The following is a 19,024-nucleotide window of genomic DNA, read 5'->3' as shown; positions in this document are numbered from 1 at the left end:
GCAATGTGGCTTCCATCACAGCTACTCATCAAGCTAAGACAGTGGTTCTCAAACTTGAGTGGGCATCAGATGCACCTGAGGGCTTATTAAAATACAGCTGGCTTGTGTTTTAATAACAACCCCCAGAGTTTCAGATTCAGTAGGTGTAGACTGGGGGCCTAATAATTTTCATTTTAAACAATTACCCATGTGGTGCTGATCCTATAGTTGGGGATCACACTTTGAGAACCATTGGGCTAATCCAGTGGTTTTTCCATCCTTATCTGTCTTCTCTGTAGTATCTGATGATGTTAAAATTTCCTCCTTCCCTGGTGGTGCAGTGGTTAAGAATCCGCCAGTCGATGCAGGGGACACGGGTTCGATCCCTGGTCTGGGAAAATCCCACATGCCACGGAGCAACTAAGCCCGTGCACCACAACTACTGAGCCTGCACTCTAGAGCCCACGAGCCACAACTACTGAAGCCTGCGGGCCTAGAGCCCGTGCTCTGCAACAACAGAAGCCACCGCAATGAGAAGCCCATGCACTGCAACGAAAAGTAGCCCCCTCTCGCCGCAACTAAAGAAAGCCCACGTGGCAAAGGAGACCCAATGCAGCTCCCCTGCAAAAAAAATTTCCTCCTTCTAGAACTTGCAATCTCTTTTTAATGGTACTACAGGTATTTAGGCAGCTTTGGGACTACCACTAAATATTAGTAATTCTTAGGGTTCCACCCCTAGTACCCTCATGTTCTCTTTGATCAGTGTCACTCTCTTCCCCTTGGCTTCAACAACATAAATAAGTAGTTTTCAAAACTTCTTAGACTCTAAGAGGATTCAAGGTGTTGAGAAGCTCTGGGAACATGGTTCTTCTACTTTCTTCCCCACCTTCAAAATCAGCTCTTCATCCTGTATTCTGTCTTAATCAACAGCACCTTCATCAACCTAGTTGCACAAATCAGAATTATTCTGGACCCTTCTTTTTTTTTCTTTTTTACCCCACACCATTCAGTTGGTCATTAAGTTGCATCAATTCTACCTTCTAAATAGCTCTTGATTCTGGTAATTAATTTCTCTACCTCCACTTCCAGAAAGTGATTAATTCACTGGTCTGAATCCAATAGCCTTCCTAGTGTATTTCTACTTTGACTCCTCCAATCCATTCTCTGCAATGCAGTTATAGGATCTTTCTAAACTAAAAGGATAATTATGCCATTCCCTAATTAAAACCCTTTAGTGCTTCCTCACTGCTTTTAGGATAAAATCCAAACACCTTAGCATGACTGAGTTCCTTCACGATCCGGTCTGTTTACCTCTCCAGACTCATCTCTCAACATTGCCCTTTTATTTCTGTACTCTCGCCATGCAAGCTATCTTCAAATTCCAGAACACGAATTTGCTCATGGCTCTATAACTAGAACCCCTTCTTCCTTGGGCTATTATGTCCATTCTTTTGGGTGGCGAACTCAGCCTGCAAACTGACTGACACTTCAGAGGTTCTCCTAGCTTCCCCACCATCGGTCTGGGTGGGCCACTCCAATTATTTTCATAATACCGTGTTTATGTATAGATCACAGCCTTCATCTCATTATATTGTAATTACTGATTTATTTTTTATTTATTTTTTATTTTTTTGTGTTTGTGGTACGCGGGCCTCTCACTGTTGTGGCCTCTCCCATTGTGGAGCACAGGCTCTGGACATGCAGGCTCAGCGGCCATGGCTCACGGGCCCAGCCGCTCCACGGCATGTGGGATCTTCCCAGACCGGGGCACGAACCCGTGTCCCCTGCAACAGCAGGCGGACTCTCAACCACTGCGCCACCAGAGAAGCCCCGATTTATTTTTTAATCTATTTCTTCCTCCACCTGATGTCCCTCCCCCCACCTCGCAAATTTACACAAAGTACATTCAAAAGGCAGAATAGTTCAGTGGAAAAGGCATAGAACTTTATTTGGGTTCAAGTCCTACCTCTGTCTCATAACTCTAATATATGATGTTAGCCAAGTAACAAAGCCAAAGAAAACTACAACGCAGAAGGGATTCATGCAATCACTTTGCGATTTTGTGCATATGGTTTTACTTTTTTGGTCTGTTACTTCATTTGTACAACAGGTGTTAGACTAAATGTTCTCCAAAGTGCCTTTCAACTCTAAGATCTTATGGCTATGATTATCAGCAGTATCCTGGATAAAAGAAATTTTAAAGATCTCTTAGAGTCATGCAAATATAGTATCATAAATATTTGAAGCTACAGGACTGAAGTAAATTGTCAGTTTACTTAATTGCACAGATTCTTTTCAAAGTCCACTAGGATTTTTCAGATTTTATTTTCTTTCATTTAGAAAAGGATAAGAAAAAAATTCTGTTGTATATCAGCAAAAATAGTCCTCTCATCTTTAAATCTGATTTTAAGAGAAATGTTTTATGATGTTATTGTTCCTGAATTGTCACCAGTTCGTGTAGTTTCACTCCTATGAATTCAAACAATATTCTGTCTGTGAAGAGAGGTCTTTCTTATAAAGCATCAGCACTGATTTTTGTTTCTATAAGGTAGAGAACAAACAGTAACTTTTGCTCACAACAGATGAAAATAATATATAATGCTCAAGATAAATACAAATAAAATTAAACTCATGGCACTTTAAACAACAACAACAAAAAATCTGATCTCAAGCAGTAACAACTCATTCTTTCTTTACTTTCAAGGACTCTATTTAAGGCCTCAAAATAAGTAGCAAAATATGCAGAGGAAATTTTTGTATATTCCAGCTGAAACTGTAAAAAGGGGAAACTATGCATGTAAATATGTTACTGATTGCTTTGAATATACCAACTAGATATCTCAATTCTAAAATAATGGTAATAATTATACTAATATTATTTATAACACATTTTATTTCACAGAGCACTTTTCTGATCCTCATAAAAATCCTGTGAGATAGAAACGATGTTATCTCCACTTGACAGATGAAGAAACCGAGGTAAGTGAATTTGCCAAGTCACCGAGTTTTAGGATGTCAGAGCCAGAACTATTAACATGTTATTAATTTATATACCATCAGAATCCAGCATTTAGTGGATACTTAATAAATGTGTGGCAAATGAATTAATCTAAATTTTCTGGTTCCTAGAGTCCAGTGTTTCTTTCATTAGCAGCTTTATTAATTCTTCAGTTGCTAGGATAGGTCTGCAGTTGCTAGGATAGGTCTGCAGCTGAGTCAAATAAAATTACTAACCTCAAAGCAACAATGTTACTTAATGGATGCAATTTAGATAGTCAGACCTTCTGGGTTGAAAACAAACAGAATTTTATTTTTGCTACTTGTCACCTTAACATTTCATAGGAATATATATAAAATAACCATATTGAATAGAATAAATAAGCTCATATTAATGTAATTAATAGATAAGCTCATATTAATGTAATTAGCATAAAGTGAATACAGTAGTCCCTCAGTATTCTGGGGACACAGGGTTGGTTCCAGGATTTGTGTGGATACAACATTTCACCTCAAATATGTAGTATTTGCAGATAACATCTACACAGTCTCCTGTATACTTTAAATCATCTCTGGATTACCTACAATACCAAATACAATGCAAATGCTATGTAAATAGTTGTAAATGCAACGTAAATGTTATGTAATAGTTGCTGGTACAGGATAGCTTCAAGTTTTGCATTTTGGAATTTTCTGGAATTTTTTAAAAAATATTTTCAATCTACACTTCACTGAAATTAAGATGCGGAGCCCACAGATGTGGAAGGCTGACTACTCAAAGTTTCAGCAATTACTGTTGTTGAAATTATGACCTTGATTTTAAATAATCAAAAATAGTTTACCTGTGGCGCAAGGAGAGGTAGCCTAATATAAGCCAAAAGTTTACTGAGATCTTTCCGTCTCTCTTCCAAATCATGACGGACCCAAGTAAGAAGTGCATTCAATATCGTCTCCTCACTAGGAATGTTCATGTCATCACTGGCCAAGAGCTTTGCAATTTCACTGGCTGGTAATAACACAAATTCCTGGTTTCGAATTACTTCCATGAAATGTTCCTAGAGGGAAAAAGAGCATATAATTGATATTGTTTCTTCTGTCCATCACAGTTTAAAAGAAACTAAACATTTTTTAATTAGATGCCAAAACACAGTTTATACTTCAGCCCTTCCTTACAATGTATTATTGCCTGCAAGGGAAAAAACACAGCAGAAAATAACATTTAAACTGTAATTATGTTGTTAAAATTCTTATTTCTATGTAAGTAGAATTAAAGCTTTGTATCATTTATTACAATTAAAAAATAAATTTGGGACTTTTAGGCATTGCTTTGCTCAAGTTAGGGAATAGTTTTGGCAAGTCTTTCAAAGGAAGATAGAAAAAATGACATAGACACTTTGTATGATTAACAGCAAAAGTGAGTTTAGATTTGTGGTGCAGAAGATTTTGGCCAAGAGGGGAGCAAAATACCTGGGTGAGAATGAAGTTATTTCTCTTACCCAGAAATGGCCTCTAGGGTGGCTAAATTTCCCAAGACCATTCTGAACCACGGAAGTCTTCTCAGACTGCCTGGGAAGAGAATGTGTCCTTAGAGCTATCCATGAGCCAAACTGGCCTTTAAAAGTATTTTAATATTATTTATAAGACCACCAAGGATTTTAGGTCTGATTTGAAAACTTTAATCTCTTCTTACATGATTTATGTACAAAGTTCTTTTGGTCTCATAGGAAAAACAGCCAAAACAAAAATGTTGACCTACAGTACACTGGGACTCCAGAGCCTTAGACTGAAGATGACTCAGTTCTGGCTACATTCTAGAATCAGCCTCTTTATAATTTGAAATGGAAGATAAAAATGCCCTTAGATAACTTTTACTAGGCTATTATGCTAAACAATCTAAAGAGAAGAGAAATAGTCTTCTGTTGTAAAAGGTTACAAGTCTTAATGCATGGGCTGCTTACACAGTTATAATACAAACGCAAATGCTACAAGTATTGTCCCTTAATGTTTTTCTTATGCTTCTTAACGTACTATGGCTGTCTCAGCATACAGTTTTAATAAAAAAAAGCTAAGGCTGTTTAAATCAGAGCTATTTAAAAATAGCTCAAGATATTTAAATTAGAGCTAGAGATAAGGACTATCAACAATTATCTTCTATATTAAGATGAAAATTGTATTTTCCACATAGCATCCAGTAACCCAAGTTAGGTACTGATCTAAGATATATCTTGGGTTGACATTTCACTCCTTTCCAAGAAATTCTTAAGAGGAAAACCATACATGAATAATTAACTACATTCAATTGCCTCAATTCATCACGATTTGTTAAAGATGCCCAAATGAATCTGTTTTAATATGACTGATTATCATTTTTCAGAAATATATTTTAATAAAACCTAAGGGCTGGAATGGCTTCAAGCAAATTGTACTACTCAATTGTATACCGACATTATAAAATGATTTGGTAACACACAGCAAGAGCTATAAAAATGCTGAAGCTCTCAACTCGTAGTTATACCACAAGTAGTTTAATCCTTAGTAAATAATTCACAAGAAGGGGAAGAAAAAGCTGATGCTTCTCTAATGGTGCTTCTTTGTATTATTATTTATAATAGTAAAAAAATGGGAAATAGCCTAAATGTCCAGCTCTAGGGGGTCGTAACTCAATTGACTATTATTCAGGCATTAACAATTTTAGGGACAAAGACCACATAGATAAATGGAAAGATATTTATTATATAATGTTAGATGAGATTCTGAAGAAATCAAAATAATATACATTTCTAATTGTTCAAAAGTATAGTGTATAGCACAGTCAACAGTTATACAACACTGAAGTAACTACTGCCATACTTTCAAATGGAATTAATTGCATTTTATCAATGAGAAAAAGATTATATAAATATTCATTTAATTAATAGTTTATTTGTTGATATATCTATTTCAGAACAATGCCCATTCCACTCTGGTATAATTTGTATTAAGTGAAAATGGGGTTTTTCAATACCTTATAGAAATACTACTGAACTCAAGGTTAAACACAAAGTGCTTTTCAAAAGTATTAATTTGGTTTTGAAGCAAGTATTTTAGCAAAATTCAATGTTTTTTACAGGTTTTCTAGAACAAGAAACAAAACTTAAAATTGTAAAATCAAATGTTTGTATTTATTTTATCAATCCACAATAACACTCAATATTTGTAATGACATAACCAGTCTTAAGATTTTTTTTTTGTAGAGGTTACATGATGTCTTCCAGGTCACGTTCAGTGGCAGTCAGAACAAGAACAAAAGTTTCCAGATTTCAGGATTACAAGAAGGAACTTTTCATCCTTTTCTATTTGTATTCGTGCAGGATGAGTGAACATCCCAAGTATGTGCACTATTTGCTAATTGTGACAGTTGATTTCACTCTGTGGCATTGTGCTTACTTCATATTTTAAATCCATTTTACGATACAAACAGCTATCATGCTACCAAACACTTGCTAGCATTATGCTCTTTCCTCCTTTGGAATAGTTTTCAAGCACATGAAATTACTGAGGGATTTATTTAAATTGAAGACTGAATTTTGCTATACATTTTGATTCCGTTCCCACAGCAACAACTCAAATCACACAACCTGCCTCTAAATTACTTATTGTTATTAGAATTCAATTTCATGTCTCTGTTGAAACTGAATAATGTCAAATAATGGCCTTGGGGAGAAAAAAACTACCACAACTAACTGGCTATGAAAATAGCTTTATAAACATCGAGCTAATTTAAATTTAATTTATATCTAAGCCTTAAAGGAGCAACTGTGCCTCTACTGTAAAGAACAGCAATGACCTAAATGCATACAAATGTTTGCATGTGAATAAAACTCCTTCTTAGGTAGGTAAGAGATATTACGTAAATTATGTAATGATTACAAAGGAAAAAAATCCACCTTTATTTTATTTATATTTATCTTATTCGAAAAAATATTTGAACCTGAGCTGTAAAAGTTAAACTAAGAAATCTACAGGGAAGAATAAAGACTGGGGGGGAAGATAACTTCAACCACCAGAGGGCAGAGAGCAGAAGCAAGAAGAACTACAATCTTGCAGCCTGTGGAATGAAAACAACATTCACAGAAAAACAGACAAAATGAAAAGGCAGAGGACTATGTACCAGATGAAGGAACAAGAAAAAACCCCAGAAAAACAACTAAAAGAAGTGAAGATAGGCAACCTTCCAGAAAAAGAATTCAGAATAATGATAGTGAAGATGATCCAGGACCTCGGAAAAAGAATGGAGGCAAAGATTGAAAAGATGCAAGAAATGTTTAACAAAGACCTAGAAGAATTAAAGAACAAACACCTAGAAGAATTAAAGAACAAACAAACAGAGATGAACAATACAATAACTGACATGAAAAATACACTAGAAGGAATCAATAGCAGAATAACTGAGGCAGAAGAACGGATAAGTGACCTGGAACACAGAATGGTGGAATTCACTGCTGCAGAACAGAATAAAGAGAAAAGAATGAAAAGAAATGAAGACAGCCTAAGAGACCTCTGGGACAACATTAAATACACCAACATTTGCATTATAGGGGTTCCAGAAGGAGAAGAGAGAGAGAAAGGACCCAAGAAAATATTTGAAGAGATGATAGTCGAAAACTTCCCTAACATGGGAAAGGAAATAGCCACCCAAGTCCAGGAAGTGCAGCGAGTCCCAGGCAGGATAAACCCAAGAAGAAACATGCCGAGACACATAGTAACCAAATTGACGGAAATTAAAGACAAAGAACAGTTATTGAAAGCAGCAAGGGAAAAACAACAAATAACATACAAGGGAACTCCCATAAGGGTAACAGCTGATTTCTCAGCAGAAACTCTATAAGCCAGAAGGGAGTGGCATGATATACTTTAAGTGATGAAAGGGAAGAACCTACAACCAAGATTACTCTACGCAGCAAGTATCTCATTCGACAGAGAAATCAAAACCTTTACAGACAAGCAAAAGCTAAGAGAGGGCTTCCCTGGTGGTGCAGTGGTTGAAGAGTCTGCCTGCTGATGCAGGGGACATGGGTTCATGCCCTGGTCTGGGAAGATCCCACATGCCATGGAGCAGCTGGGCCCGTGAGCCATGGCCATGGAGCATGCATGTCCGGAGCCTGTGCTCCTCAACAGGAGAGACCACAACAGTGAGAGGCCCATGTACCACAAAAAAAAAAAAAGAAAAAAAGCTAAGAGAATTCAGCACCACCAAACCAGCTCTACAACAAATGCTAAAGGAACTTCTCTAAGTGGGAAACACAAGAGAAGAAAAGGACCTACAAAAACAAACCCGAAACAATTAAGAAAATGGTCATAGGAACATACATATAGATAACTACCTTAAATGTGAATGGATTAAATGCTCCAACCAAAAGACACAGGCTTGCTGATTGGATTTATCAAGTGGGATTTATCCCAGGGATGCAAGCATTCTTCAATATATGCAAATCAACCAGTGTGATACACCATATTAACAAGTTGAAGGAGAAAAACCATATGATCATCTCAATAGATGCAGAAAAAGCTTCTGACAAAATTCAGCACCGATTTATGATAAAAACTCTTCAGAAAGTGGGCACAAAGGGAACCTACCTCAACATAATAAAGGCCGTATATGACAAACCCACAGTCAACATCATTCTCAGTGGTGAAAAACTGAAACATTTCTTCTAAGATCAGGAACAAGAAAAGGTTGCCCACTCTCACCACTGTTATTCAACATACTTTTGGTAGTTTTAGCCACGGCAATCAGAGAAGAAAAAGAAATAAAAGGAATCCCAATTGGAAACGAAGTAAAACTGTCACTGCACATGACATGATACTATACACAGATGATCCTAAAGATGCCACCAGAAAACTACTAGAGCTAATCAATGAATTTGGTAAAGTTGCAGGATATGAAACTAATGCACAGAAATCTCTTGCATTCCTATACACTAACAATCAAAGATCAGAAAGAGAAATTAAGGAAACAATCTCATTCACTATTGCAAAAAAAGAATAAAATACCTAGGAATTAACCTATCTAAGGAAGTAAAAACCTGCACTCAGAAAATTACAAGACACTGATGAAAGAAATCAAAGATGACACAAACAGATGGAGAGATATACCATGTTCTTGGATTGGAAGAATCAATATTGTGAAAATGACTCTACTACCCAAAGCAATCTACAGATTCAATGCAATCCCTATCAAATTACCAATGGAATTTTTTACAGAACTAGAACAAAAAAATTTTTAAATCTGTATGGAGACACAAAAGACCCCAAATAGCCAAAGCAATCTTGAGGGAAAAAAAGAGCTGGAGGAATCAGACTCCCTGACTTCAGACTATACTACAAAGCTATAGTAATCAAGACAATATGGTACTGGCACAAAAACAGAAATATAGATCAATGGAACAGGATAGAAAGCCCAGAGATAAACCCATGCACCTATGGTCAACTAATCTGTGACAAAGAAGGCAAGGATATACAATGGAGAAAAGACAGTCTCTTCGATAAGTGGTGCTGGGAAATAAGAATGAAATTAGAACACTCCCTAACACCATACACAAAAATAAACTCAAAATGGATTAAAGACCTAAATGTAAGACTGGAAACTATAAAATTCTTAGAGAAAAACATAGGAAGAACACTCTTTGACATAATTCACAGCAAGATCTTTTTTGACCCACCTCCTAGAGAAATGGAAATAAAAACAAAAATAAACAAATGGACCTAATGAAACTTAAAAGCTTTTGCACAGCAAAGGAAACTATAAACAAGACGAAAAGACAACCTTCAGAATGGGAGAAAATATTTGCAAACGAATCAACGGACAATGGATTAATCTCCAAAATATATAAACAGCTCATGCATCTCAATATTAAAAAAACAAACAACCCAATCCAAAAATGGGCAGAAGACCTAAACAGACATTCCTCCAAAGAAGACATACAGATGGCTGAGAGGCACATGAAAAGATGCTCAACATCACTAATTATTAGAGAAATGCAAATCAAAACTACAATGAGGTATCACCTCACACAGGTTAGAATGGGAGTCATCAGAAAATCTACAAACAACAAATGCTGGAGAGGGTGTGGAGAAAAGGGAACCCTCTTGCACTTGAAATTTTGGTGGGAATGTAAATTGATACAGACACTATGGAGAACAGTATGGAGGTTCCTTAAAAAACTAAAAAAAGAATTACCATATGACCAAGCTATCCCACTACCAGGCATACATCCTGAGAAAACCATAATTCAAAAAGACACATGTGGGCTTCCCTGGTGGCGCAGTGGTTGAGAGTCTGCCTGCCGATGCAGGGGACACGGGTTTGCGCCCCGGTCTGGGAAGACCCCACATGCCATGGAGCGGCTAGGCCCGTGAGCTGTGGCCGCTGAGCCTGTGCATCTGGAGCCTGTGCTCCACAACGGGCGAGGCCACAACAGTGAGAGGCCCACATACCGCCAAAAAAAAAAAGACATATGCACCCTAACGTTCATTGCAGCACTATTTACAATAGCCAGGTCATGGAAGCAACCTAAATGCCCATCGACAGACAAATGGATAAAGAAGAAATAGTACATATATACAATGGAATATTACTCAGCCATAAAAAGGAACGAAATTGGGTCATTTGTGGAGACGTGGATGGACCTGGAGACTGTCATACAGAGTGAAGTCAGAAAGAGAAAAACAAATATCATATAGTAACATATATATGTGGAATCTAGAAAAATGGTACAGATGAACTGGTTTGTAAGGCAGAAATAGAGACAGAGATGTAGAGAAGAAAAATATGGACACCAGGGAGGGAAAGCGGGTGGTGGTAGGATGAATTAGGAGATTGCGATTGACATATATACACTAATATGTATAAAATAGATAAGTAATAAGAACCTGCTGTATAAAAAATAAAATTCAAAAAACAACAAACAAACAAACAAAAATTTAAAGAGGGTACCAGTCTCCTTAAAAAAAAAAAAAAAAAAAAGGCTTGGCGGTGGGGAATATTTCAAAGGACTTAAAAGATGTTAAGCTAATATGATGCTAGGTCTGTACAGTACTGCCCTGTCTACACAATCTCTATTTTTTCACTTGAAACACTTTGACATCATAAATAAGAAACATTTCTAAGAAGCGATTACACCACAGGGAGAATAAAGGTTCTGCTTTTGCCTGAGTGCTTTTGCTCACTCACTTAGATCACTCTGTTGAACAGAGTAAATCTAAATAATGATGATGATGACATCATTTATTGACTGGGTATACTATGTATCAATCACTGTTTTAAGTGCTAAACTTCTATTAACTCATTTAATCCTCACATTAAGCCCATGAAGTAAGCAGAATTAATCTTCCTCATAGTTACAAATATCTATTCTTATAATTTTTTCCAAATCTCTATTTCTCTAGTAGAAGATTCCTAAAGTACTGTTCAATCCCTTCACCTACAAACCAATTCAATGGAAGGAAGGGGGATGGAAGAGAGGGTAGACAAAAAAATATCTCCTAAATGTTGACTAAATCAGTAACATGGATAATGATATACGTGTATGTGAATGTTCACATTCTTTCTTCTCTCAGAAGCCGTATTGCCCTAAATGAAGCATTTAAAGCAAAAATTTCAATCACTGCCCAGGTGTGAAGACCCACGTGTAGCAAGATGGTCGTTCCTTAAAAATCCACACACCTCTGTTCCCCAAATCCTTCTACTATTAAGATGGTGGAGGCTGGTCCCAACAGTATGCCCTCAACATGCCCTTATTTTCTTGCTGTCCTAGATCAATCTATATCCATTATCCTCCAGGCTTCTGAATCAGAACCCCCTGTGTTTTACTTTGAGCACATAATTTGCTACAATTAATAAGAACATTTTTCTATGTAGCTAAAGACACTTCTAACATATAGTCAGATTTATCCTTAATAAAAAGTCTCCCTTTCATCCTCCTATCTTCTGTACTAATACTGCACCAATACACTACAATCACCATCACCAACTTCCAACAGTATGTGGACAATTCTGAAATTCATCCATGTGCTACAAAATAAACTGTCTGGGGGAAATCCTGCTTTAAAAAGCAGCAGATCTGAAAATCTTGAATGGAACAGTCCTAGGCTACCGCTCTGCATCTTAATACCGCCATGCTTCTTAATGGCTATAATAACTTAAGGCTTGACTCATAAATCCAGGAGAAATATTACTTGATGTTTTTTCCTCATAACTCAATGAAAATATGACAAACTACACAGTGAGCCTGAACCTCAAGACATATGGCAGAGCCATGGGAAGACAGCAACATGTAGATAAGCCTGCAACAATAAGGAATAAAGCAAAGAGCATATACCTTCTTGCTTTTCAAAAAATACATACCATAGTATAATTGTGAGCCACTTTATGCAAATCTGTACAACCTTGAGCATCAGCAAAAGAACGGATTCCAAGACAGTTGGATGGGTGAAGCTGTTTCATTAAAAACTTACAGCATGCTTCCACAACCTGTGAAAGCTGAAGAAGGCAAGCTGTAGATAACAGGCACTCAATATTATCTTCTTTTAATTCAAGGCGGCCTTAATGATAAAAAGAAATTCCATTAACTATGGAATTATATTAACTTTAGTTTATAAGGTAATTGGTGTTAACAGTAATAATTCTAAGCAAGAGCTCATTACATGCATTCCAGACATAGATGATTTAAGACATTCCAAAAAGAAAAAAAAGTACTAAACATGAAAAAAAACTATTAGCACTTTGTGACTTCTACTAAAATTTAAAAATTAATAGTTTGTTTCCAGAATTTTTAAAGAATGATTTAATTAGTAATATATCTATTACATATAACTAAAATTTTAAATACAATAATTAAAAAACATAACTCATCAAATTATTACATTAACATTTTAAAATATCATTCAATAGCTTAATTATGATAACCATTTTAAAGGTTCTAATATAGAGATTTTAACCTATATACATACCACCAGGGGTGGTGATCATAACAGCAGAATTAACTGTTAGCTAAGGCAGGCTTTATTAAAAGCAGAAATCTGAAATCTAATAATACAACTTACATTTAAGAAGTTTTAAATTCATATTTTCAGATTTATTACCTGTATATGCATACTGAATCAAGGACCATAGTGAATTCGGTTCTACACCTTCCATTTTTATTTCTTCTTGCCTTGCTTCCCTGACATCATTAGTAAACATGGCAGCAAAATAATCTGAGACAGAAGAGAGCACCAATCTATGAACATATTAGAAGAAAAGCAACAAATCAGTGACAACGTCAAAGCTGATGTTCATTAGTAAATGCTGCTGCTTTCTTTTTCCTTATTTTTCTTTTCCTTTTTAAAAAAAATTTTGTTACCCATAGAGAGTGTTTGGTACTGAGAAATGCATTTTAAGTTTGACCAATTGCTTTATGCTCTAGCTCCTTCCTTTGAGTAACAAATTACCATTACTGAAAATTTTCTGCTGACATAAATGATTTACTCATTCACTACTTAAATATCCCTTTTTAACATCCTGAAAAAAAAGCTACAAGCTCACAGCATTAAACTGATGGTTAAAAAAATGGGGGGAAGAATGCAAAGGTTCTTCTTTTTATCACTTTTGAAAATAATCTAAGTTTTGTTTTAATTGTAGAGGTAGTCAATACATGGAAGACATTTGAGACTGGTTTTAGGTTATTTAAAAAAATATTTATTTATGTATTTGGCTGCGCCAGGTCTTCATTGCCATGTGTGGAATCTTCGTAGCGGCATGTGGGATCTTTTAGTTGTTGGCATGCAAACTCTTAGTTGCAGCATGTGGGATCTAGTTTCCTGACCAGGGATCAAACCTGGGCCGCCTGCATTGGGAGCACGAGTCTTAGCCACTGGACCACCAGGGAAGTCCCTAGCAGGTTATTTTTAAACTTCATGATTTTTAAATTATGATAGTATATTATAATGCTTGTATTTTGTTATAAAATTATATCATTATCGCAATACAAAACTATACTTTGTATTTTGTTATAATACATTATTATATATTAGGTATGTCTCTGTCCAAATTATTGATAGTCACATATTAAGCAAAATAGGTTATAAATATATGTATTTGAAACGTGCATTTTTCATTTGATAATATGTCTTGAAGATATTTTCCATATCAGCACACTTACACAGATTTACTTTATTCATTTGTTAAAGAAGTAGAAATTATGATACAGATAATAGTTGAAGCTCTCTCTATGCTCCTCTCTAATTCCCTTCACCTCTCTCCCCAGGAGGGCACTGCTGAATCCTACGGTTTGCCAAACTGCTCTCCAAAGAGCTGTGCCAGTTTAGTCTAGCACCAGCACTGCATAAGAGTTAACCTTTCCCCACAATATTGTCGATGTCAAAATTTTGGCCACCTGCAAGGTGTTAAATGGTATCTCATTGTTGTTTTAATTTTCATTCACCTGATTGTTAGTGAGGTTGAAGGTGTTTTCAAATGTTTTTTGGCCATTCAGGTTTCTTCTTCTGAGAACTGCCCATTCATTCAGTTATTCACTGAACAAATAATAATGCACACCTAATAAATACTGGGCACTGTTCTAAATACTTGAGATGTATTAATACCTTCTCTTATGGAGTCTTATATTCTACAGGGAGACAAATACCCAGCAGAAGTAAATTCTATAGTACATCAAAAAGTGATAAGTGCCATGGGGAAAAAAGCAGGGTAAGGGCAAATGGGGAGTGGGTTTAAATAGGTGGTCTCATGGGAAGGTGACACTTCAGAAAAGACTTGAAGGAGGTGCAGGAATTAGTCACACAGGTATTTGGGAACAGCATTCAGGCAGAGTAGCAGCCAGTGCAAAAATCCAAAGGCAGAAGCGGCATGCCTGCCACATGCAACAGACCACAAGGGGGTCAGTGTGGTTCAAGCAGAGTGAGAAAGGAGGGCAGAATGGTAAAGAGGTAATGGCAGGCTGGATCACATAAGCCACTGTGAGGAAATGGGCTTTCACACTGTGACATGAGGAGGCACTGGAAAGTCTGATCACAGAAGCAACCAGATCTAAGTTCCATTTTAAAGGATCACTCAGGGAGCTGTGTAGAAAATGGAATGTAAGGGGGAAAAGTGCAAACAGGGAGACTAGTTAGGAGTTTCTTGCACTGGTAATCCAGGTGAGATGGTGATGGCTTTCACAAGCATTGCAGGTAAGGTAATGAGTTTTGTTTTGTAAACAGGGAATTTGAGATGCCTGTATGAAATTCAGGTTGGAATATCTTTCTAATAAACCCATGCTCACAACATGGACTTTCTGTCACAATATATAGTAGCATCTCAATAAATATATGCTGAACTGAGTAACTGAAAACTTGAAGACCAAGACCATTTTTTCTAATTTTACTTTCGCTTTTGAGGGTTTAACAAAACTTTTGGGACACAGTATTAATTAGTTTTGAAAGGTATTATAAAAAAAAACCTTTGGGATCATAATGGTGATTAACACTGAACAATTAAATATGTAATTATTAGGAGAAAAATAATGAATCGTTATTTATTTAACAGCTTCCATTTCCTTTTCTTACATCAAGAAGTAATACTTCATTTCTGTTAAAGGCTTTTATTCCCTAGCACCACTGCTTTTCATATTTCTTGGAGGCAGGCAAACAGAAGTTGGAATAGATGTGGCTATTTAAAAACTCAACAGTTTTGCCACTCCATTCCACCAGCCTTTTTGTTTCTAAATACTCAAAGCTCTAATTTCTACTGAGCTTACTGAAAGTTATTTAATAGGTAGAATTAGGTGGAATGCTGCTCATAGTAGCTGAAATCTATACCAAACAATACTGATTTCAGGCTGGTATGTTTTGTTTTTATGCTTCTACAGAGGGAAAGTGATCCTTCTGGGGTCATTTAATGTGTAATAATTTCATATGCACTGTCTTCTTTGCAGAAACTCCATGAAATATACCACTTTACCAAAAGAGTCCATTGCATAATCAATTAGAACAAGTTACCTCAATATACATAATTAAATGATCAAGGAAATATTTCACACATACAGAAATTTAGAAAACAATGACCTGTGAGCTGGAATTCTGCGATCACCAGCAACTAGAATTACATCGCATAACTGTTTGTGTCTCAAATAGTTTTCCATCTTTTTGAATGTTTGTTCAGCATGATTAAGGGCTTGGAAGAATTCATCTGATGAACATGGCTCCATAGTATGGCAGGATGATACTGTCTGACTGCTATTGGAAGTCCTGAAAAGAAAGAAAACACACATTTTGAAAAGTCGTTAACACATTAAAAATATCTTTCCTATTAAGTCCTTTTAAATCCTTCAAATGTAATAGAAGCAACGCTATCAGTCTATATTAATGAACAATCATTCATCATTTTTGCCTTTGAAAATCAAATGATGGCTCAAATCATATGTGTGTCTTGCAAACACTGTGAATGTGATACCTTCTAGTTAATAGCTACATATATTCTTTGCCTGTTCCTGAGGTCTCTTCTCTTGTCAATACGACGTCTCTGCTGAAAAAGAGCCAAACTATATTCATATTGATAGTCATAGCTCCAACATTATATTTAAGGGCATAAGAGATCTTTTTTTTTTTTTTTTTTTTTTTTTTTTTTTTTTGCGGTACGCAGGACTCTCACTGTTGTGGCCTCTCCCGTTGCGGAGCACAGGCTCCGGACGCGCAGGCTCAGCGGCCATGGCTCACGGGCCTAGCCGCTCCGCGGCATGTGGGATCTTCCCGGACCGGGGCATGAACCCGTGTCCCCTGCATCGGCAGGTGGACTCTCAACCACTGTGCCACCAGGGAAGCCCAAGAGATCATTTTTTGAAGGCAGAAAGGGAATTAAACTCTTTTGGAGATATAAACCCAAGCCATCCTTTATTTAAAAATGGGTTATGTTCACAGTTCATTTATAACTGTTTAGAATACAAAATATATTATAAAATTATAAATGAATTATAAATAATTATAAATTATAATTAATTATTAATAGATCATTATAATAAATCATTATAAATCATTTGATTCTCTGACTAGTCTTCAATAGCCCAGGTAACCTATAACTTAGATTATAGCTTAAGAGAATTTGATGGCCTAACCCAGGTATCTAAAAATTATTTGAAATTTCCAAATTATAATTTGAAGAGTATTTGTTCTATATTTTCATTATGATTCATTGATGGAAATGGTGAAAAAGTGAAAAGATTGGGACTAAGAATGAAATCCTAAACCCATCCCTCTCCCCTAGATCCCTTCTCCAAGATCACTTGAATCAAGTAATCAACATCCCTTGGTTATACAATTAACTACAAAACTACCGACTATGCCGTAACTTAGTTATCATTTCTCATCAGATCTACTTTTAAGGATATAATGATTCTGATAAATGCTTTGTTGAATTAAGCCTCACTATATCTTAAGAGAATTTTCTTAATATAAATATCTAATATCTTACCAGGGACCAGCTGTCCTCTTGACCACCAACCTTACCCTCTTTGCTGATTTGTATTAGCTCTCTGGCTCCTAGGAATTCAAATTTTCTACTCCTATTTACACTCTCTGCTGAACATTTCGAACTTCTTGATTTGCTTTCAAGGCTTCAGTTGCTATCACATGTTAAATAAACATGTTATTTCAATGTGACAATTAATTCAGAGATTTTTGGGTATAGCAATCACTCCCACTGCTCCAAATGAAGGATCAAAAGAAGTGCAGGCTTCTGATTTGTAGTCTGTGGAAAAGCAAAGCTGTCCATTCACAAAAGGAACATGAAAGAGGTAGGAACAAAGCTACTCAGGCTTAAAGAGCTGCACAGCTTTCTAGCGTCTCTTGTTCTATTTTAAGAAATTTGGGACCTTGCACATACAATTTTAATAATGGAAGAATTTACTTAAAAAAAGAATTTGCTGCATATCCAGACAACTGTAGAACCTAGGTATCAGAACCATTATACACAGAATTTTTACATCTAGAAGGAACCTATGTAGTCATTTAATTCAACCCCCTTATTTTGCAGATGAGAAAATTTTGAGGCCCCAAATGGCTCAAAGTGATCAACCAAGGACATATAGGTAGCTGGATACAAAACCAGGGATCAGGAGGCATTCAGAATGTTGGTCAAATCACTCACAAAGGAATGGAAATTTTTGCTTACCTTTACCTTAAGGCATTAGTGAGTGCAAGGACCAAGGGTATGAAGGGAGAATGATAGTACAATATGAATGAGGATAATTTAACAATAACAACAACAACAAAAGACATGAGAATTCAGGATCTTAGACAAAAGTCTACTGCTCTGTTACTGCCCCTTAGCTAGGGTTAAGACAGCAAGAGTCTCTTAGTTTTCCATGGGGCAGAGATAACATCTCTATCTCTGGCTAATCAAAGGTTTTTAATACTCTGGCTCTGTGTAATTTATAATGTCATTACTTTCTTACTATTTCTTTTCCTATTATGTGTTTTGGTTTGGAAGCTTGAATTGGAGAGGTATGGGGTAGTGATTAAGAGCATTTTAGGAAGGTTCTAGAACTGTGCTGTCCAATATAGTTAGCTACTAGCTCCCATGTGGCTTTTTTTTTTTTTTTTTTCTGTATGCGGGCCTCTCACTGTTGTGGCCTCTCCCGTTGCAGAGCACAGGCTCCGGACACGCAGGCTCAGCGGCCATGGCTCATGGGCCCAGCCGCTCCGCGGCATGTGGGATCTTCCCGGACCAGGGCACGAACCCATGTCCCCTGCATCGGCAGGCAGACTCTCAACCACTGCGCCAACAGGGAAGCCCCCCATGTGGCTATTTTAATTAAGAAAATAAAATTAAAAAGTTCTTTAGTTGAACTAGTCATGTTTCAAATGCTCAAGTAGCCCCATGGGGCTAGTGGCTGCCAGATTGGATGGTGCAGAGATAGAACATTTCCATCATTGCATAAAGTTCTATTGCATAGTGCTGATTCAACTCTGTTACTATGTATCTGGACGAGTTATTTAACTTCTCTAAGTCTTACCTCCAATAGCAATACAGGAATAA

General features: G+C 36.5%; 1 protein-coding gene across 6 annotated transcripts in view; it reads right to left on the bottom strand.

Moving 5' to 3' along the window:
* KLHL5 (kelch like family member 5) overlaps positions 1–19,024 on the bottom strand; it is a 73,979-nt gene that overhangs the window by 25,735 nt on the left and 29,220 nt on the right. For all 6 annotated transcript variants that reach the window (XM_073805162.1, XM_073805160.1, XM_019928334.3 and 3 more), the window contains 4 exons: positions 16,057–16,239; positions 13,099–13,235; positions 12,362–12,558; positions 3,819–4,031 (listed from right to left, as the gene is read on the bottom strand). In XM_073805162.1, coding sequence (XP_073661263.1) covers positions 3,819–4,031; positions 12,362–12,558; positions 13,099–13,235; positions 16,057–16,239 — 730 coding nt within the window. The remainder of the gene's footprint in view (positions 1–3,818; positions 4,032–12,361; positions 12,559–13,098; positions 13,236–16,056; positions 16,240–19,024) is intronic.

Source organism: Tursiops truncatus, chromosome 5 (genome assembly GCF_011762595.2).
Source record: "Tursiops truncatus isolate mTurTru1 chromosome 5, mTurTru1.mat.Y, whole genome shotgun sequence".
NCBI lineage: Eukaryota > Metazoa > Chordata > Mammalia > Artiodactyla > Delphinidae > Tursiops > Tursiops truncatus.
Note: the sequence above shows the minus strand (reverse complement) of the source record. Positions and strands in the feature narration are given on the sequence as shown.